We start from the raw sequence: 22,138 nt of genomic DNA on the forward strand, positions 1-22,138 counted from the left end.
GGACTGCCAGGGAAGTCCCACGTGTATCTGTTTTCAAATGAATGTGTTCAGAATTGAGAAGTAAGATAGTCATCAGTCAATTGAATACTGCCCATAATTTTGTCTCATGCTTGACATTTAAAAATAGGTGCTAAATAAATAGAGCAGTCTGTCTACCAAGATGCCAATGTGTTGGGTCAGCTTCTCCAATATTAGGAGTTATGTTTCCCTCCATAAACTCTGTTTCCCAAATAGTGAATAGCTCCTGACAAAACTCTCAAACAAAACAAAGTATATTCTGCCCTCTGTTTAAACATAGTTGCGTTTCTGAAAATTCAGTGAAAAATACTTTGTGTTGACTTATCAAATGGAGTCAGATAATTATGAACGGTGCTTTCGCCCACACAGGAGTCTTATGGGAATTGAGCAGTTCTTCTTGGGAGTTGGGAAGGGTGGAGGGCACTGTCCAGTGAACTGCAGGACTTTCGGCATTTTTAGCATTTCCAGCTCCTGCCCTCTAAACGCCAGAACCACCAACAGCTCTCCCCATCTGCCAAGACATTCAAAAATATTCACACAAATTTAAAAAGAAAATAAAGTGGGGAGAGGGGAGGAGGACTTCCTTGGCAGTCCAGTTAAGACTCCCTTCTTCCACTGCAGGGGGCATGGGTTCATCCCTGGTGGGGGAACTAAGATGTCACATTAAAAAAAAAAAAAAAAAGTCCTAACCACCCCCCACCCGCCACAAACCCCGTTGAGAAGAATGATACTGAGGGAATATGGAGGAGGTCCCAGCCCCTGGATCTAGGGGAAAGAGCGGGAGTATCGCCCAGGCTGCCTGTGTTGCTGGTTTGGCAGTGAGATGCACGGGGGGCAAGGACTGGACCAGTAAATGGTGCAGATGCGTGCGTGCTGGGGCTGGGTGAAAGAAGAGAAGTAGGGGATTTGGGTGAAACTGACGCTAAATCAAGCCACCCTTTTAGTATCTTCCTCCACGTCTCTCTCTCCCCTCCCTATACTGGTCACCTCCCCCCAGGACAACAAGAGCAGCCCATCCCTGGCCTCCCTTCACGCCTCTGTTCAACAGTCCATTCTCCAAGCCTTAGCCAGAGCTTTCTAGAGAGCACCCTGACTCCCTCTTCCCCATCCCTAGGCTCCAGCGGCTGATGGAAATCTTTCCGTTTCCGGCCACTGTGCAGGCTCTCCCCCGGAGATCACGCCCAGCAGTCAACTCCCACCCTCACCCGTTAATCCTGCTCATCCGTCAGGTCTGAGAGCAAATGCCCCCTTTTCGGAGACGCTCTCCCTAACTTCCCAAGGTGTTAGCTGGGTTTCTGGACACATGGTAGGAATTCATATAAAAAGACGGGCAAAGTGAGTTTCTAGCAATTTAATTTACCTTCATCAAATCCCCTAGGGCAGGTCAATTCTGTGTTGTTCACTGTCGAATACTCCATGCTGGGTACTTAATAAGTGCTCAATAAATATTTCATAAACGAATGAATGAACGAACATACGAATTTATGCACACCCCTCCTCGAGGTTCAAGGCGCAGGGACGAGCAGGTTTTTATTTTCTGTCTCTATGCCTGCTTGCTCCGCGCATTCCAAGCTGCGTGGTCACGGAACCTCAGTTTCCCGGCCTGCGCAGGGGATGGGCCTCTTGGGGAGGACTTGCTAGCCGTCGGGCGCGCACCCGCTTCGCACTTGCGCTCGCGGGATGCGGCTGGCTGGCCTGGGCCTCCCGCCGCCCCTCGGGACTCCCGCGCCGCGCACGCGCACGCGCGCCCCGCGTGGGCCACGCCCCCCGCCCGCGCTCAGGCCCGGCGCGCGCCGGCGCGGGGGGCGGGGGCGGCGGCGGACGCCGACGGGGAGGGGCGGGCCCGGCCCGGCTCGGCCCGGCCGCCCGCGCGCGGCTCTTGGAGCGCCCCGGGCCCGGCCCGGGCGGCGGCGGCGGCTTTAGCCGGAGGCCTCAGCGGCGCCTGTGTGCCGTACCGCACCGCAGCCATGGCCCTGGTGACCCTGCAGCGCTCGCCCACGCCCAGCGCCACCTCCTCCTCCGCCAGCAACAGCGAGGTGAGCCCCGGGCCCGCGGCCCTGGCCCGGCCGAGCAGCCGCCGCGCGAGGCCTGGGCCGCGAGTGCAGGGCGCGGGGCGCCGGGGGCTGCGCCGGGACAGCTTTGAGGGGTCCTCGGGCCTGCGGGCACCCCGCTGGACGACCCCCTCCCGGGTAGCCGGCCTGGGGTGACTGCAGTGAGACTGTGCAGTGCCGGTGTACCCCCGTCTGGGGTTGACTCTGTGTGTGACTCCTGTGTGGGGGGTGACAGTGTGTAAGTGTGACCCCCGTCTGGGGCGTGACTGTGAATGTGTGACACTGCCCCCTCGCCCCGTCAGGGGTGACTGCAGGGTACTTGTCCCGAGACTGGAACTCCTGATTGGGTAAACTGCGTGAGATGCCGGTTCTGGGATTCCGAACCCTGAATGCCTCCTCCTGTGTATTCCGGCCTGTCCCCTGGGGGCCGGGCCTGTGTAGTGATAGTGGGGAGAAGCCGCAGGGGTGCCCCTGTGAAGGTGTGAAATTGTTCCCCGTAGTGCACGCCCCTGGCTGTGGGTGTGAGTGGCAGTCCCTTGTCGCTGTGTGACAGTGAGCTCAGGGTGCTGGGTGATGGTGTCTTAGGTTTCTGTGTGCAGCTCAATCTGGATTCTTCCTGTCCTTGATATCTGCCGAGGCTGGGTGTTTAAGTGCAGCTGGCTGTATGGCCGGGGCCGATTCTGGGTTTCCTGTGATCGCCCCGGTGCTTTGAGGGGCTGAATGTGCCTCTCTGAGCGGTGCGGGTTTCTCTGGGTCTGTGTGACCCAGCCTGCCTCCTTCGCCCCGAGTCACTGGGGAATTCGTCCTCTGAGCCCACAGCTGTGCTGGACCGAGCTCGGCTGGGCCTCGGGCCTCCGAGCAGGAGAACTAGTTAGGGTCTTAGGTCTAAACTCGACATCCGTGGCCAGGCTGAGTGTTGACCCATAGACACCGCAGCTGGAGGAGGAGACGGGAACTGTTTATAGAGAAGGGAGAGGAGGCTGCTGGGGGAGGGCCCTGCAGGCAGGCCCAGGAAGTGACCCTGCCAGCATCGGGGCAAGTCAGGCCCCTTCTCCCTGGGGGAAGTTGACTGATAACACTGATAACGTTTGTGTGTGTTTCTGAGAGAAGAGGACCTGTTTGGGGTTTAACAGCCCTGCCTGTGGGGCCGGCTCCTGGTGCGCAGCTCTTCAGCCTGTTTCGTTGGAACTGGCAGGAACATTTCTCAACCTGGCTGCAGGGTTGAACCTCACAGCCCTGGCCCTCTCAAGGAGAGGCCGTTCATGAGTTATCTTGCCTGCAGACAGAAGGTTCTAACAATCCCTGCTCTGCATGGCAGCCAGTGGCCTGCAGCTGGGAAATGAGTGCGGCAGCTTTTCACTTCTCCGCAGAGACATCTGTTCCCTTACATCATTTCTACTACCGCTGTCTTGCAGTTTACAAAGTACTCCTCTGCACTTAATTTCATGGTCCCTTCTCAAAAACAACGGGTGAAGAAATCAGCTCCAGGAAGAGGTTATTCGGACAGCCTGTCAAGCCTGAAAGTGAAGTGAAAGTGAAAGTCGTTCAGTCCTGTCGGACTCTTTGCAACCCCATGGGCTATACTGTCCATGAAATTCTCCAGGCCAGAATACTGGAGTGGTGGGTTAAAACTGAAGTCGCTCAGTTGTGTCCGACTCTTTGAGACCCCGTGGACTGTAGCCTACCAGGCTCATCCCTCCATGGGATTCTCCAGGCAAGAGTCCTGGAGTGGGTTGCCATTTCCTTCTCCAGGGGATCTTCCCAACCCAGGGATTGAACCCGGGTCTCCTGCATTCCAGGCAGCCGCTTTAACCTCTGAGCCACCAGGGAGTGGTGGATAGCCTATCCCTTCTCCAGCAGATCTTCCCAACCCAGGGATCAAACCCAGGTCTCTCACATTTTGGGTGGATTCTGTACCAGCTGAGCCACCAGGGAAGCCCAAGAATACTGGAGTGGGCTATTCCTTCTCCAGTGGATCATCCCAACCCAGGAACCAAACCAGGGTCTCCGGCATTGCAGGCAGATTCTTTACCAACTGAGCTATCAGGGAAGCCTGTCAAGCCTAGGCCTCTGATTCTAAACCCCACGTTCCTTGTGTTACTTTGCATCCAGTCTACTTCTGCTGTAAATACGTTAAAAAAATTACTATTTTTTTTTGACTGTGTTGGGTCTTTGCTGCCCCAAGGCATGTGGGATTTTAGTTCCCTAACCAGGGATCCAACCTGCCTCCCCTGCATTGGAAGGCAGATTCTTAACCACTGGACCACCAGGGAAGTTGCCACATGTAAAATTTTTTTATTATTTTATTTCTTTAACCAAGATGGGATTCACATACCATAAATTCGCCATCTTAAAGTGGTTTTTAGTACGTGCCCAAGGTTGACCAGCCATCACCACAGATTCCAGAACGCTTTCATCACCCCCAGAAGAAACCTCACAGCCCTTCGCCATCACCCACAGCCTCCCTCCCACCCACTCCTGCCCTGCCCTGCCCTGCCCTGCCCTCCCCTCATCAAACTGTAGGCAACCACTAATGTTCTTTCTGTTTCTACAAATTTGGCCTATTCTGGGCATATCATGTAAGTGGAATCATACACTGTGTGGCCTTCCGTGTCAGGTCTGTTTCCCTCAGCCTCGTGTTTTCAGGGCTCATCCGTGTTGCAGCGTGAGTCAGGACCTCGTTCCTTTTCATGGCTGAGTAATATTCTGTTGTGTGAATGTGCATTGTGTTGGGCCTTGGGGTTGTTCCCACTGAGTATATTTTCACTTTCACTTTCTGGGCTTCCCTGGTGCCTCAGCCTACAATCCTTGGGTCGGGAAGATCCCCTGGAAAAGGAAGTGGCTACCCACTCCAGTGTTCTTGCCTGGGAAGTCCCGTAGACAGAGGAGTCTAGCAGGCTACAGTCCATGGGGTCGCAAAGAGTCAGACACGACTGAGCGATTAACACTTTTTTCTTTTCAGTATTCTACTGTATGGTTGTACCTTTTGTGGGACCTTAGGATTGTTTTCCCTGAGCATATTTAAAATTATTATATAGAAAGCATTATTTTCACCAAGTGCCAGTGACCTCCAAAATAATAAAACTCAGACAGCTCTTCCTTACCTTGAGTAAATCAGCAGCATTAGTGGCTCCAGGAGCTGGCAGAGCCTGGGATGTTCCCCGGAAGGTGAGGCATCTTCCAGGTGGGGTGAGGCATGAAGATGCAGGGAGGAAGGGAGAGGGTAGCGTGTGTGCCATCTCTGAGCCTCTGGTCTGACCTTCCTCTGGTTACTTCCCCTCTTTGGGCCCCGGCTCATCCGAAAGTTCCGGCTTCCCTCTCACATGTGTTCCTTGGCATAGGTAGCTTCCTTCTCTGGAATAATTGATCTCGCATCACCTTTCGTCCCAAGACCCTTAGGGAGTGAGAATTAAGTGATTTTGCATCCCGCCCCATCACTGCCTTACTCCTCAAAATGCGCATCCTTCGTTGAGTCAGAAACATTCAGGTCACTTCTTTCCTTCCCCAACCCGTGGTCCTGCCCGGCGTGGAAACTAAAGGAAGTCACAGCCCAACCCGCAGAGCAGTGCTTCCCTCTTTGGCTTTGTTCCTTTCCCCTCCATCTTTATCTCATTTCTATCAATTTACCATGAACCTTGTCTCATTTTGTGAAAACAAGCAGAGAGCCCAAGAAGAGAGAAAGCAGTAGCTTTCAGGAACTGTGATTTGTGACCCCCATTCAAGGTAACTCATTTTCACGGGTGGATCTCCAGTTGCTTTGGGGAGGGGAGTATCGGATCAGGGTTTTTCAACCTCAGCATTGCTGACGTTGGGGCCAGAAAACCCTGTGTTGCAGGGGGCCCGTCTTGTGTGTTGCGGCGGATGTAGCAGCACTCTGACTGCTACCCACTAGATGCCACTAGCATCCTCCCAAAAAAGGCTCCGGCCTTGCCTGGCATCGCCTGCCAAGAGCAGTGGTCCCCAGTTGAGAACCACTGGGTTAGACCCAACAGTCTCTTCTGAGTTTGTTCCTCTGATCGTGTGAGTTGTTTCGTGTGTGTTTCACTTCGGGCCTGGAACTGGTGGCCCTGTGGTCAGCAGAGCCGTCCCTGGTGTTTCCACTTCTCCTCCAGCATGGGGTGGGGAGCATGAGAATGAACTGATGCTCTCTGCCTCTGCCCAGTGCGATACGTACATGATCTTATTACAGCGTGGGGATTCCAGGACCCTGTGCCAGGCTCGTTCACTGGTGAAATTGCCACCTGTGTGTGTGTCCCTGGCTGCCCGGAACCCTCCACACATGACCTTTTCCCACCACTGCCAGCTTCTGTCTGGTTTCTGTCCTCAGTCAACCTTGCGTCTCTCGCAGCCATCGCTGCTTTCCAGGTTTCTCTCTTTCCCTTTCAATGGGCCCTTCTGTGTAACATAGTAAACATGCCAGCTCTCAGTGGTGGAAAGTTGTTGGGGTGTTGTGTTTTCTTCTCATTTGAGTTTTCTCCTTGAAAGAAAAAGAAAAGAAAAATTACAGTTGGGGCTTAAATCATGGTTATTTTTGGAGCCTTTAACCCTCCTGGTCTTGTAACCTTTAAAAGATATTAAATATCCCTTTCTTTCATGTCTGGAAATACACTAAGAGCCTAGAAAGTTTTATATTAAACATGAAAGCCTTTTTGAGAACTTACCAAAAGCTTTGAGACCCCCTGACAGCCTGATCCTAGCTACCTTCTGTTAAGAAAGACTTGCCTGGAATGGTGGTGGTGGTGGTTTTTTAAACTTGTGTGTTGTGGCTTAAAATGGTGTTAATCATTTGTGATTACCAGAGGGTTGGGATTGAGGTGAGGGGGAAATGGATAAAGGCAATCAAAACATATAAATTTCCAATTATAACATAAATAAGTAATACAGACACAGTATACCACATGATAAATAAAATTAACACTGTTGTATGTTATATTTGAAAGCTAGTAAGGGAGTAAATTGTAAGAGTTATCAAAAAAAAGTAATGGTGTTGATCACTCAGCTATTGCTTAGATTGAAGAAGGAAACAGAGCCTCTTAAAACTTCACCTCCTTCCCCTAAAAGAGAAAAATGGGGGACTTCTCTGGTGATCCAGTGGTTAAAGACTCTGCGCTTCCAATGCAGAGGACACGGGTGCGATTCCTGGTTGGGGAACCAAAATCCCACATGCCTGCATATCCAAATAAATAAAATTTAAAAGAAAGAAAAACTGGATGAGCTCCGAAGCAGCACTGGAAAAGGGAGAGCTCAGGGCGGAATGAATGTGTGGAGTACCTGGGCTGGCTAGGAACACTGCGTTAGCAGGCACCCATCTGTGATGCCTTGGAAGGCAGGCGGGAAAACATCAGGAAACCTGAACATTCCTCCACAGGAATTCTTCAGGGGAGCAGCAGAGCAGGACTGGTCTGGGAAGGGTGCGGTGTTTGGAAGGAGCCAGGTTTCCTGGACATTTGTACCTTTTGCAGACACCAGAGCAGAAAATGTGAGCCTTGTGTCCGAGGCTCATTGATAGCCGCGTCTGGGCTGTGACATTCTCTTCCTTCCTCTGCAGTTGGAGGCCGGCAGCGATGAAGATCGCAAGTTAAACCATAGGTAAGCAGGCTTCACATTTTCACCCTGGAGTCTTTCTTCCAAGCAGGTAAGAAATACTCTTGTGCCTTTCCAAAAGGGAGAACCCTGGAGAAAGACTACACCAGCTTTTCAGTAGTAGGAGGGCTTTACAGATGAACAGATATTTAACTGTAAACAGCTTTGATAATTATGTAACATTCAGAGAAGAAGAAAAATAATTGCCAGTATTCCACCACCCTGGCTTTGCCATAATGAGTATCTTTACAAACTTCCTTCCAGGTTTTACCTCTGCTTTAAAGAAAGTAATCATTCTAATATGTTCTCACTTTTCCATCATGCTTTTGGGAGGGTATTCGTTTTGAGGTAAGTACATTGCTGATTTGAAACAGACATTCAACCCCTCAGTTTATTAATTTAGGATGTGTGTGTGTGTACATGTGTGCACGTGTGCACGTGCCTGTTGAGAAGTTTCTTAAGCTTGTAGTCCTCAGTTACTATATTCCCAAGTAGACACTAGAAGTATGGCTGTTTTTCTTTTCCAAAAATTGGGTGTTTTGTTGGCTTCCAGAAGCTTTAGTACTTTATTATGTAATGCATTCTTCTGTTCCAATGATCTGGTCTTAAACCCTGGCTCTTAAGAGTTTAAAAAAGTAAACGGCTAGATTAAGAAAAAAAAAAAAGAAGAAACCGCACAGAATTTCAAGGATACTGTTCTTTTATTTATTATTATTATTGTCTGTTTCATCTTGGGAAGGGGAGGAGAATTAACTGGAAGAGGAAATACGTGTTGAGAAGCAAGGGTCAGCCATTCATTGCTGAGAGCAGACTTTTCTCCTGGTTAAACGCACACACACGAGTGGTGGAGCTCCACCTTGCCTGTCTGTGAAGTTTCCTGTGTGTTTGAGGGAAGGAGGCACCCTGTTTTCTAAAATTCACGTGTGCAGGAAAATAATCGTCTTAGTACAGTGGCCGGGTCCTCGTTTTCACATTACACTGGAGGAGGACCAGGCGCTGTGACACATCTCCTCCTTTAAACTGGGGGTTCTGGTTGCTCAGAGTCTCGAAGGCCAGAATCAGCCGGATTCCCAAGTGGGGGCAGTCACGGTCCGTGTTGAGAATCAGCCGGTGGAGGCTGGGAGGGGAGTGGAGGTCTGCTCCGGAGACTGTTGGGGGAGGGAGATCAGGGCGAAGGGCCTGTGGAGCGCCCCGCGCCCCCAGCTCGTCTCCAGCCCTTCCCTGGACTTGGAACTCTCTTCTCCCCCTCAAGCTGGTCCCTTTCTTCCAGGGCTCTTCCCCAGGAGATGGCACTTCGATGGTCTTCGGGGCAAAGAAATATTTCGTTTTTTATTTGCCCTTCCTGCGCTGACAACATAGCACTTTGAATTGTTTCCATTAATAAAGAACTTACAGCTGGCAGTGATAGGAAAACGTGTATGTGCTGCTGGCCAATAAAAGGCCCCGTTCTTTGTATCGTTCGGAGCTGAAGAGGGCCATTCAGAGGGAAGTAAAGGCAGCTCTCTGCGGGGCCACATCTCATCCTCACAGCAACCCCAGGAGGAGGGGGTATTCCCACCCTCCACCCCCCAGGTCGCAGGTTGCATTCTAAGTGGGGCCTCCATTGGACAATGGAGTTTGTCGTAGGACTCATGTCATAGGACTCATAACACGTGAGTTTGTCATAGGACTCCGCCTTTCCAGGGAACAGTTTCGTGATTCAGTTGGACACCAGTGTTGCAGGTCAGGCATTCGACTTGCTGAGGTCGCCCAGGTGGTTAGAGGCAGCATCAGGGCTGCAACCCAGGACCCCTGCTGACTTGTGACGGTGCCTCCCGGGAGGTCAGATCGACCTGGTGACCACCGTGAGTCCTTTGCTGCTCTCAGTGCCCAAAGGCCATCGTGAGTGCTGGGAGACCCAGGCTGGCTCTGGTCTGATCCCTGACCTGGGCTCTGATCCTGTCCTCACAAGCGTCCCCTTTCTTCTGCTCTTCACTCACCTTGACATTCAGGCCCCGTTTCAGGTAGAGTACAGAGTCCTGCTGTCTAGCCCTCTGAGCCCAAGGAGAGAAGTGCTGAGGTCCCTGTGTAAGTGGCGTGACTGCAGTTCATTGGCATCTGCGTGGGGATTTGCGTTTCCAGACCTCTGCTCTCTGAGCTTCTCCTCGAGAAAAAAATGTGTGGAATGGCTGGTCATTCTTTACTCTGAGGGGAGGAGAGTTGGAGCGAGGAGGTCTCTCTTTGCTTCACATTCATCCTGAAGTTAATCTGACCTGATTTGGTGTCTAAAGGGTGCTGGGGTGGGAGAGAAACTGGGGCCCGCAGGGTCCTCCTGTTCCCTCGCCCCTTTGTCTACCCTTAATGGACAGTTTCATCTTGCGGATCCTCCAAGAAGTGATGTTGGACCCAACGTGTAGCCAGTGAACTGCTGAGTTCGTGGGTCAGATCTTTCTCACCCTGCCCTCTTCCCCACCGCCTTCCCCCGCTGGGAGCACCATGGTCAGGCCCGGTTCACTGAGGGGCCGCCCATCAACCCATCCTTGGACCTCAGTTTATCATCCAGCTGTCAGAGGGCTGGCAGTCTGGACATGCCCCCAGCTTCATCCTCCTGGTCCACACAGCCTTTTCTGCCTTTCAGCCTCACCGCTGGCCTTTCCTTGCACGGACGTGCCGTTTTTGAGTTCTACCACTGCTCCCTGACCAGGCTTCTTCTCTAAGCCAGTTTCTTTTCCAGTTGGCCGCAGTCCTCACGGCCAGCTCCGCTTGCTTCCCCGCAAACCTCTGTGGCTTCCCTGTCCTCAGCAGGTGACTCCTGGTTTCTTTCTGGTACCTGCCTTCCCTGGGCAAGCACCTGGGTTTTTGTCTCATCCCTAATTGTTGGGGCTTCCCTTAGTGACAGGGTCTTAGTTCTCCACCTGCATGTAGCATTTCAGGAAGCTTAAACATATTAACTTGGTTTTGATTCTGCAGTAAATTGCATTCGTGTACAAGAAAGACATTTGGAGGAAAGATAATGGGGTTCGGAGTCTGGCTCTTGCACTAGTAGAGATGCCCACACACCTCTAGGAATTACTGTATCTCTGTAGGTCTCTGTTCTTGTATCAGTAAAACAGATAAAGTGCTGGTCTTTCAGGGTTGACCAGTAGTTTGTACGGAGCTCCCTGCCCAGAGCCAGGTCCATGATGGGTGTGGAGGACAGTGGCCGTGACTGGTCTTCAGACGATGGTGTTCCATCAGTGTTAGTTTCACAGCCCAGCAGTACAGGGTCAGACTCCCCGCAGGCACCAGGCCCACTGCGCGGGGGCTGGGAGGGCCATCCCCGTGGATGCCAGGTGACTTGGACCAGGGACCAGCCTGCATCGCTCACCGGGTGACGCCCCCGTACGATGGGAACAGGAGTGCACCTCTTGCAGAATCTTGACTGTCACCCAGTCAGTTTCTGTGAAGGCCTGGGGGCCATCTGGGGAGCCGCTGTCCGCCTGCGCAGAGGGAAGATGAGGGACCCAGAGCCTGCACCGAGCCCTTACTCCCCCTCTGCCCTGCCCGCTCTGTGTGCAGCCTGCTGCTGGCCTCCTGCAGTCCCCTTTGGGAAACTGCACCGTTCGGACTGTGGGAACTGGTGAGCAGATGGCTCTGCCACAGCAGCCCCTGGCTCCCTCGCCATCCTGGGAGCTGCCTCAGTCTGGCAGGAGACTCAAGTGGTTGTGTGCCAGGCAGGGCCCCCGGGAGGGAATAGGGTTGTGTTGTTTCCAGATGGTGGATCTGGAGTGAATGTTTTGCTGCTTTTTTTTTTTTTTAATCCAGCTTTTCCAAGTCAAGCACGTGAAATGATCATTAGAGTTCTTTTAATTTCTTTGCTTGCTTGCCCAAGCAAACACTTGGGCCAGAGCAGCAGGATTTTATCTTCTCTGTTTTACCCAGTTTTAGTGGGAAACTGAACTCCTGTGCACCCGCCTTTCCCTCGCTCCTCTCCCCATTTCGGAAATCCCCAGAGGACCCCCATCTCTGTGTCGCCTTCTCTCCTCGTGGACGAGTCAGGATGGGGTGTGTTCTCTATCTGCAGGCCTTGCCTCCCATCTTCTTTTAGAGCCTCTTCTTCAGTGCCTGTCTACCCTTGGAGCTTCCTCTGACTTCCTTGATGGTTTTTCAGCCCGGACTTTGACTGTCCCTGTTGAGAGTCAAGTCTGTCTAGTTAAGTCCTGCCCAGAGGGGTTGCACTCTGCCACATCCAGGCTCCGTGTAGCAGGCTGCTGTATCAGTGAGCTACTGCTGTGTAACGAGCCACCCCAAACTCCCAGTCAAAACGGTACACAGGTTTACTTCTCAGCTCGCATGAGCCAGGAACCCTTGACATGATTGAGTTGGATCTTCTGCTCGGGGTCTCACGTGGCTGCAGGCAAGATGTTGACCAGGGCTGGGGTTGCGTCTGTGCCTTGGGCCCTCTTCCAAGTTCACACTGATTCTTGATAGAATGCATTCTCTTGTGGCTATAGACATGGCTGGCAGCTTCTTCAAGGCCAACAAGAGAGTTTGCTGCCATCAGGGAATGCCATCAGGAGAGATGATTGCCTTTGCTATCAGTTATAAACTAATTAAGGGAGCAGCTCTCCCATCCTGGTCCCTGGTCCCAGCATACACTCAGCACAGGGTGCTTGCCCAGGGTCCTGGGTAGAATCCGCCCAGAAGTCTCAGTCCATGGGAGTTGTCGAGATGCGCCAGTCTAACGGAGAGAAAGACGCATAAAGAAGTAGCTTTCTGTTCAGTGTTGCAGACGTGGTAGGGTGTGTCAAGTAGAGGCGATACTGGCTAGTGGGAAGGGGCCAGGAGCCCCGGGGAGCCGGCAGGGTTCGACCACCTGCCAGACACCGTCCTGTTCTTGTGGCTCTGCGCCCACACACCCCTTCACCCCTGAAGACCTGTCTTCCTCTCTTCCAGCCTGAACCCCAGGGGCCCTGCTGTGAGCAGTGTGCCCTGTCCCGTGACCTCCCTGACCGTGAGCTCAAGTGAGGCTGGTACTCGATGTCCCTTCCTAAGCAGTGGGTCGCCTGGGTGGGTACCGGGGGTGGGCAGTGTGTGCACATCAGGGCTCCCATTCACGAGGGGCTGTAGCTGCTGGGAACTTGGGCAGCTCGTCTCATTTCTGTCACCCCCACGAGATGCCGGCCTCATTGTAGGAAACCGCAGTTCCCTGGGGCCGGAGACAGGGTTTAGACTCTGGTGGCTGTGATCAGAAACCCTCGTCCCTTCCTGTCCCCTCCCTCACAGCTTTACTGGCAGCCGCCTCCCACCCCCACCCCACTTTGAAACGCTCGGGATGCACACACTTGGAACAAGTGGAGAGTTAATCCGATTATATTGGAATGTAATTAAAATTACTAAGGTTAACTTAAAATGGGTTTTGCTCAGAGTCTAGTAGGTTTCATTAAACGTTTGAAATAGCAGTGCTCAGACTTCTAAAGCATGCCTCGAGGCCCTAGCCTCATTTTTCCGTGCACTTAGCACACCAGGGAGACGTGTGCACCGGAGAAGGCGCGTGTGAGCCCTTTCTTCACAGTGGTACCCACGATCACCCTGTGGTAAACAGGGTGTTTACCTGCTAAAATGTGTTACTTGCTGTGTACTTTAGGCCAGTCACTAAACGTCTCTGGGCCTCCACTGCCTCCTCTGTCAAGTGAGGTGAGATTAGATAACAGCTCCCAAACCCAGGAATAAGCATCTTCAGGCCCATCAGTTTAGTTCTGTGTCACCGTGTTACAGCTTCTAACCATCCTCTGTAGCTTTGTAACAACACATCCAGAGTTTCTCCTTTATTCTCAGGCTGAGAACAAGGTCAGCTGTATTTGGAGGGTAAGGGGGGGCTTCTCGCTGAGTCACCCTGAGATGGCGAGAACTGGTGTGGCCTCTGAGAGGAAGTGGACCCTCTGCTTGGACCCACTTCCCCCTCAGCGCGTGTTGGGCCAGGCACGCTTTGCCCCGGGAGCAGGGCCATGCCCTTGGTGGTGACTGCCTGGGCAGAAGGGACTCCCGCCTTCAGAGGTCATCTTGGCGTATGTTGTGCTGCCGTGAGACACTCTAGATTTGGGCAGCTTATTGGGAATATTCCTAAGACTAGGAGGAGGCCCACCAGAGTCTTTCTGCTTTGAGAAAGGCTGCAGGAAGAAAACAGGATTAATCAAAATAGGATTATGGGGCTGGGAGTGGGGGGTGGCAAGACTAGGAGTCTGGCCTGCGAGGTTCCCACATTGGAGCACGGAAAGCCCTGGAGAGGGTTCGCGCTCCCGCAGTGGAGATGGTATGTGTTGATGAGAGCGCCCCACCAGGAGCCCGCCCCGCCCTGCAGTGTTGGGCGAGAACCAGGGATACATGACTGCCGTGTAAATTACACAGTCATGCTCCTGGCTGTGCTTGGCTGGGGCGGGGCCTCTGGGCCAGGTCTGTACACCCCTACCCCACCCACTGTGTGACTGTGACCTCAGGCCAGCCCCCTTGCCCTCCCTGAAACAGGAAGAGTCCTCCTGGGCTTCAGGGAGCTTCTGTGAGGCTGAGAGGGCGTCTTGTATATTGTGTTGTGTCTGGTCCTTGTCTGACAACAGGGCACCGTTACTTTCACTGATGCTGGGAAGCGACAGTCCCTTCTGCTGCCTTCCTGACCGTCTCACCCCCCACCCCCCGCCCCAGAGGAGTTCTAGATCAAAACCCAAAAAGGTCAACCTAGTCAAACCCAAGGGAAAACAGCAGCCTCTGCCCGACCTGTCTTCCTCCAAGTTACACGGAGCCTGGCACCAGGTTTTTATCCGCAAAGCATCACGTCTTGTGTGCCTTTATTTTTACAATTAAAAGAATTTTTCCTTCGTTGAGTGGCAACTTTTGAAGCTTTTTTTTTAATATTTTGTTTCAAAGAAGGCCCAGAGGCCCCCTGCTTAGGAAATGCCCCAGGGGCCTCCGTGCGCTGGGAGAAGTGACCCCCACACGCTTGCTTGCCGAGCATTGGGACCCGCTGGGGAAGGGACTGTTGGTGTGGTTTGGAGGGAGCCGGGCCCGCTGCCACCTCCGGAGATCGCTCGTTTCTTCTCCCCAAACGTCTAAGCCCACAGTTCCATGCCATGTCTGAAGCCGGTGGAAGTTGGGAGTGTGTCTGTTCAGGGCTGCGGTGGAGACCGCTGAGCCCCACGGCAAGCGAGCTTCCTCAGGAGCCCACTTGCCAAGCCTGGGCGCCCTGTGTGGGCCCCGCACGCCGGGTGGGGGAAGGAGTATCTCGTGAAACGACCTGGTAACGGAGGCACTTTTTATCTAAGAGTGGTTTGCCTTATCAACTCAGCCCACGTATATTCGGTGCCTGTGTATGTTTTGGGTTCTGTGCCGAGGGCTGGGAATTCCACGTTAAATATAAAAAGACGTTGTTAACGTCCCAGAGGTACCTTGTGTGTGCCATGTCCACTGTGGCTCCCAGAAGGGATTTGAAACCGCGTGTCACATTCAAAGCGAATCATCTGGTTTAAGATTGGAAAGTGGGACCTGGAGAACATGGGGGAAAATAAAGCAAAGTGAGGGGACAGTTGTATGTGGAATTCAAGGCATAATGTGGGTTGGTGTAATTACCAGAGTTTGGCTGTATATCTGACTTTGAGTTTCCGAGGAGTCAAAGCAAAGAGAGAAACGACCATCAGTTGCTTGGTTCACGGTGTCCTTAAAAGACCACCAGGTTGGTCCCCCTGAAGAACTGTTCCTGAGGGTGGGTATTTGTGAGGAGACCCAGTGTGATGGGCGGTGAGTCAGTTTGCCTTAGGCTGGGCCCTGAGGCCCATCCCACCAATTAACCTGTGCGTTTGTGGTCTGGAGAGGTGAAGGTGGCGAACATACGTGGTGCCAGAGCCGCCCAGCCACCCAGCTACCAAAAACAGGATGCTGAACAACATCCTGCAGGCCCGCAGAGTCCCGACTCCGGCTACCCGTCCTGACTCCACGTGCCGGTCACAACAGGAGGCTCTCCGGGGCAGGTCGCCCCCAGCCTTTTCGCAACATGCAGTCTCAGAGCAGGAAAATGCTAAAATTAGGGCTCATGGGGGCTAGCGCCCTGCGTGTGTACTCAAGGCCTTCAAAATCTGGACACCCAGAGACCGAGAGGAACTGGGAGAGGGGAGTTTCCCATCATCCTCCATGGCCTTGTGCGCAAAGCAGGGCTGCTGCTGTTCTGGAAGTGCGGAGGGGAGGTGGTCCTGAGGCAGGGACAGATCTTGGGTGCTGAGGGGCAGAGCATCCCTGAGAGGGAACCGGGAAGCCAGGATGTCTGCCAGCGACGATGACCAGCAAGAGGGTCTTAAGCTTTTATCACTGGCCCATAAGGAAAAATTGTTGTTTAGTCCCTCAGTCATGACTGACTCTTTTGCGAACTCATGGACTGTAGCCCACCAGGCTCCTCTGTCCATGGGGTTCTCCAGGCAAGAAGACTGGAGTGGGTTCTCATTTCCTTCTCCAGGGGATCTTCCCGACCCAGGGATCGAACCTGCATCTGCTGCATCTCCTGCATTGGCAGGCGGGTTCTCTACCACTGAGCCAGCCACCAGGGGAGCCTAAGAGGAAAAATGAGAGGGAGTGTTTTGCCAGAATCCAGTTCAGTGGAATTTTTTTAGAAGTAATTTTAAAAATTTAGAAGCAGTTGAAAACATACATAAAAGTTGCAAATGGAGCACAGAGAACATTTTTCTGTAACGTTTTGAGAGTAAGTTGCCAGCCAGATGCCATTTGAATACAAGCAAGGACGTTCTCCTACAGAGCAGGCCGTTAACCCAGCTTGCCCTGATCCATGACTCCATCTCATCATCAGGCGCCGTTCAGGGGCCACCGTTTGCGCCGGTGGTGTCCTTTGTCATAAAGGGTCCAGGTTAGTATCGCCCACTTTGCGGCGTGGTCCTGTCTGCTGCGTCTCCTTCGGTCTGGGACGTTCCTGTCTTTCTCTGACTTTGACGACCATTTGAAGGGACAGGCTGTTAGTTTGTAGAATAGAGTGCCCCTCAGTTTAGGTTTGTCTGGTGTTCCCTCGAGGTTAGACTCGGGCTGTGCAGCGCCGGGTGGTGGTCGCCGTGGTCCTCAGGTGGCTTCGCTGGGCTTCCTGCCTGCACGGGTCTTCTTTCCCTGTGTTGTGAGGCGTCTCTTGTGGGAACACGCTGGAGCTGGCCCAGCGCCCGGTGCCCCTCAGCTTCTGCACTTATTTATGTCTGTGTGGACACCTGTTTGTTTCGTGCAGCGGCTCATAGTCTGTTAACTGTTTTCTTGACTTCAGGGTTCAAACTGCCCCTGGTTTGGCCTGTGGGGGCTCGTTCAAGTTGGCTTCCGTGTCCCTGGACGTGCGCATCGTCCTTTGAGCACTGCCTTGTTTTCCGACACCAGAGGGCAGACCTCGCCTTGTAGTTTTTGCCCCGTCTCTGGAATCCATCATTCCTCCCCGCAGCCCTGGTTCCTTTTAGTAGAAAAGACATTTTGAAGTAGGCAGGTGGTTTTTGTGATGTGTAGAAATAGCAAATCACTGTGTTGTATGCCTGGAACTGGGGCTTCCCGGATGGAGCAGGAAAGGTAAAGAACCCTTTCCTGCCAATGCGGGAGACGGCAAGAAACGCAGGGGAAGTCCTGGGAAATCTCGTGGACGGAGGAGCCTGGTGGGCTACAGTCCATGGCAGTCCATGGGGTCGCAAAGAGCATACACAACTGAGCGACCGAGCATACACACACATGCCGGGAACTGACAGTGGTGCAGGTCAATTAGACATCAACAGAATTGTTTTAAAATAAAGCATTTATGAATCACTTTAACCCCGTGAATAATCCCTGAAAAGGATAATTTATGGATGAGATTAGGGGCTGGTGCTGGACCTAGAAATCTGACAGTGGAATGCAGAACACGGGAAGTGGTAGATGCAGGTTGCCAAGTTCTATTTATTTGGGTGTTAGTTGATTGATGGGCCTAGCTGAGAACTAAATGTCCACTAATTAAAAAAAAAAAGCAGAAAATATTGCCGTTTTTTTCATGTACTCTGTAAAGCCTCCTTGAAGCGCATCCTGCTCTCTAAACCCAAATGATATTAACAAGGGCTTTTTTTTTTGAAGAAATAAAATTATACCAAATTAATCTGGGAAACAAAAGCAAAGACACTGAGGCAGGCATGCTTAGTACTACTATTGGAGGTGTTCTCTGCAGGTCTTTTCAGCGGGCAGAATTTGGGACTGTGTGGCTGTATGTGCGCGCACACACACACAGGTGTTACACATTTGCATCTATATTACTCTATTTATGTTGAAAACCATGAGTTCAAACTGATACCTTCAATTCCGATCCAACATCTCCAGGTTCATTCTAGTTTTTTCTCGCTCCATATTTGTAATCCCTTTTCTCATAGGGAGAGAAACCTGCCTCCCATTGTCCCTAAAGTGTTTACTTGTCTGATCAACCCCCTTGTCTGCCACCAGCCCCTCATCTTTGCGGCCACCTCTCCGCTCCTTACCACACCCCCTCCCCAACCTGGAGGCCCTCCCTGCTCTGCCTCCCAGAGGGTTTTCAGCCTGACTTGTTGGGAAAAAGAAGCAGACTTGCTCTCTTGATGCTGTTTTCCCAAGGCGTCCACTCAGCAGAGGGCGCTTTCTGGAGAGACTTGTGGTGTCGTTTCCTGGCTTTTCCCCTTCTGGGCCACTAGGACTTGGATAAGCCATGTAACCTCTCCGAGCCTTGGTTTCCCTGTGTCTGAGAGACTGACGGATGCTAAGGGTATCCATGACGTGCCCAGCAGGACACAGCAAGCATGTTTATTACTGACCTTGCCTTGGCTGAGTGCACATTACCTTCTGGGCGCTGAGAGGTGGAGAAGTCACAGCTTTGACACTCCAGACTCTGTGACGTGGGCAACTTGGTTGTCATGTTGTTGGAAGCACTTGGTTGCCGGGAGGACGCGACCTCCCTGTGGCTCTAACATCGTTTATGCAGCAGCGAATCTTTTTTTTCCCCCAAAGGTTGTAATGCTTAATCAGAGGTGTCTGATAATTGACTGAAGCTTGAGAAATATTTTCCCAGGTCACACGTTTTCATTGAATAACTGGACATCTTGTTAATTTATTTTTTTAAAAGATTTGCATTAATTTATTATTTTAGGCTGCGGTGGGTCTCTGTTGCCGCACCTCGCCACCTTCTCCAGTTCCGGCGGGTGGGAGCTCCTCTCGAGCTGCGGTGCGCCGGCTTCTCATTGCAGTGGCTTCTCCTGTTGAGGAGCACAAGCTCTGGGGTGCGTGGGCTCAGTAGTTGAGGTGCACGGGCTTAGTTGTCCCGCGGCATGTGGGATCTTCCCGGGCCAGGGATTGAACCTGTGTCTCCTGCGTTGACAGGCAGATTCTTAACCACTGAGCCACCAGGGAAGCCCTTTAATTGATTGTTTTTGAATTGAAGTTTGATTGATGAATGACATTATGTATCAGTTACAGGTGTACAGTACAGTGATGCACACTTTTTAAAGATTGTGCTCCATGTGTAGTTATTATCAGCCTCTGGCTGTGTTTGCCACGTTGTACCATACGTCCTTGCTGCTTATTGTGCACGTAATAGTTTGTACCTCTTGATCCTCTGCTCCTGGGTTGCCCCTCCCCACTGGTAGTAACCACAGGTTTGTTCTCTGTATCTGTGGTTCTTATGTGTTCTGTCCATCCTGTACATGTTCAGCATCCAGTGTCGTAGCCACTCAGAGACGACCAAGGTGAGTTAGTCACAAAATGGCTTTGAGGCTGGAGGAGGTACATAGCTCAGTTTGTGAGTATTTACTTCTGAGTATAGACTCTGCTGTATGTCAGGCAGAGAGGGAGACTTAAATAATTATGTGTGTCCTGGCCCTAGAGTCCCATCGTGAAGTTAAATACGCTGGCGTGAAGATAATATCACCACCAGTTAGTAGGTAAACAGGGCCAGAAACACAGTTTGGGTCCTTGGGGTCCTGTCCCTTTCTAAGCATATGACCTTGAACGAATGACTCACCCTCTCAGTGCTCAGTGAGAGAAGGTGCTGTAAGATGTTGAAAAGCATGGCTTGCAGCCAGGGCGGCAACGGGGGGCTTCCTGGAGGAGGTGTGAACGTTGGCAGGTGGGCAGGACATGAGGAGGCTGTGTGTAGAGACACAGAGTAGGAGAGCTGACAAGAGCAGTGACAGGTGGGGTGGAGCAGAGAGCATGTGGAGTGTGGGAGGAACAGTGTAAGAGGCGATACAAGGAAGCTTTTTATTATAAGTCACTTTTGCTAACTGCAGTATAAGCCTCGAGGTCAGAGCGTGTAAAGCTTAGGTTAGCAACATGAATGGCTGGGGCTGCCACAGCAAGCAAGTGCAAATGATGAGGCCGCATCATCGAAAGCCCTGGAGCTGGGATCTACGCAACAAGGGCAGTGGCTGGGAATGGCATGGAGCAGGTTAGAGGCCAGGGGTCCTCTGTTCTCCACCCTGATTCCCACTAGGCTGCAGGCTCCCAGCATAGCTGTGCCATCTGGATCATAGCTGCTCACCACACGTGGCTGATTAAAGCCCAGTATTCCTGGGCTTTCCTGGTGGCTCAGACAGTAAAGAATCCACCTGCAATGCAGGAGACCAGGGTTCCATCCCTGGGTCAGAAAGATCCCCTGGGGAAGGGAACGGCTACCCACTCCACTATTCTTGCCTGGGAAATCCCATGGTCAGAGGAGCCTGGTGAGCTACAGTCCATGGGGTCTCAAAGAATTGGACACAACTGAGCGAATTTCACTACTAAAGTCAAATAAGACAAATTCAGCTCATCCGCCTCACTCATCACCTTTCAAGCGTTCAGACCATAGGCCTCTCCGGCTGCCATATCAGACGGCACAAGTGGAGGACGTCTCCTTCCTCTTGGACAGCGTTGCCCCGCAGGGATGCCGAGGACCCCACACACAGCCAGGCACACGGGGAGTGGACATCGCATGGCTCACGGGGCCAGGGGCCTGGGAAGGAAAGGGTGCCCTCGCCAGGTTAGGACCGGGCGACCCATGAATATGGGATGGGGCTGCCTCCCAAAGAAAGGGCTGGGAACTGGGGACAGTTGAGACAGTCCATTCTTGGAATTTCTGAGTTGTTTCAGAAAGCGTTTCCTTCATGTGCCTGTTATTTCTGGCTGGCTAGGTTGTCTCTGCTGCCATTGCATTTCCTGCACAATGCGGCCTTTCTCTCTCCGTGCTCACGAAGGGGGCTTCAGTCCCGGTGTACCAGACATTCACGGGCAGAGACACCAGCTCCAGCCTCCACAGACAGGGCCTGAGGGCTCATGGGGGCCATCGAGGAGCCCTCCCGAGGTTTGCGGAGCCAACCCAAAGCAGGGTATCTGCTGTCCTACTTAGGCAGGGGGAAGTTCTGCTTTTGCAAGCTGGCTGGTGTATTCAGCTGCTCGCTCCCGCCTGTTGCTATGAAGGCGCGCTGTGTAGCTGGCTGCAGAGAATGTCTCTTACTGTCCAAAATACTTGGGACATTCCTTCTCTCTGAGAGAAGCCCACGCCTTCTAGCCAAACAATACATGCCCCAGCAGCAGAGACATTTGTAAGGAGCCCTGCCAGCATTTCTTGCTGGTGACCCCATTCCCTGAGTATAGGGCCCTGCAGAGCTGGAGTTTCCCTGTGGTCAGCACTCTGTGTGGAGCGGAGCCTTTGAGGAGAGGGCTCTGACTGGCAGGTGAATCAGGTGAGCTGTGGTCTACACTTAGAGCCTGGAGAATGGCCTTCGGGACGAGGCCTTACCCAATGGCCCCGTGAAGCACAAAATGGAAATAACGTGCTGGTACACCCCGGGGTCTCTGTGACTTTTGAACTTGAGTTCAAAATGAGAGAAACGTCTGCAGGGGAACAGGGGAGAGAGTGTTCTGTCTCCATCTGCAGGGTGCCTGCCTCACTCCTGTGATAAGTCTTCCATCGGCTTTGTTGTTGTTGAACCACTAAGTCACGTCCAACTGTTTAAAGATCCCATGCGCTGTAGCCCCCCAGGCTCCTCTGTCCATGGGATTCTCCAGGCAAGAATACTGGAGTGGGTGGTCATTCCTTTTTCCAGGGGATCTTCCTGACCCAGGGATCGAACCCAGGTCTCCCTCACTGCAGGCAGGTTTCTTTACCATCTGAGCCACCAGGAAAACCCAGTATTTGTTAATCTCGATGGAATTAATGGAACCCCCTCTTGGAGTGTACATGGGGACCATCTTTCCTATAGTGACAGCTTTACGAGCATTCCGTAAAGAATTATCGTCAAGTCCACTGGACAAACCAGTCTATTCCGTAATCACTGGGCAGAGCTGTGTGCAATCGAGGGTTAATTCTATCCATGCAGAAGTTATTCAGTTCATTTCAAACAGTCCAGTCAATATGAAACCTTTTTTTAAAAAATTGAAGCATAGTTGCTTGACAGTGTTGTGTTCATTTCAACCTTTCTTAGAGTCTATACTTTTAAGCCCATGTTCTCTGGTTTTATTCCCCCCCCCCCAAGATGTAGCAT

At 52.2% G+C, this 22,138-nt stretch overlaps 1 protein-coding gene across 2 annotated transcripts in view; it reads left to right on the forward strand.

Annotated features, from left to right (window-relative positions):
* Positions 1-1,878: 1,878 nt before the first annotated feature.
* SSH1 (slingshot protein phosphatase 1) overlaps positions 1,879-22,138 on the forward strand; it is a 56,383-nt gene continuing 36,123 nt past the window's right edge. The window contains exons 1-2 of one of the 2 annotated variants that reach the window (XM_061385137.1): positions 1,879-2,054; positions 7,618-7,658. In XM_061385137.1, the coding sequence (XP_061241121.1) occupies positions 1,986-2,054; positions 7,618-7,658 (110 nt within the window). In that variant the 5' untranslated portion in view covers positions 1,879-1,985. The remainder of the gene's footprint in view (positions 2,055-7,617; positions 7,659-22,138) is intronic. The other variant, XM_061385133.1, reaches the window with a different exon arrangement.

The sequence above is a fragment of the Bos javanicus genome, chromosome 17 (assembly GCF_032452875.1).
Source record: "Bos javanicus breed banteng chromosome 17, ARS-OSU_banteng_1.0, whole genome shotgun sequence".
NCBI classification, from domain to species: domain Eukaryota; kingdom Metazoa; phylum Chordata; class Mammalia; order Artiodactyla; family Bovidae; genus Bos; species Bos javanicus.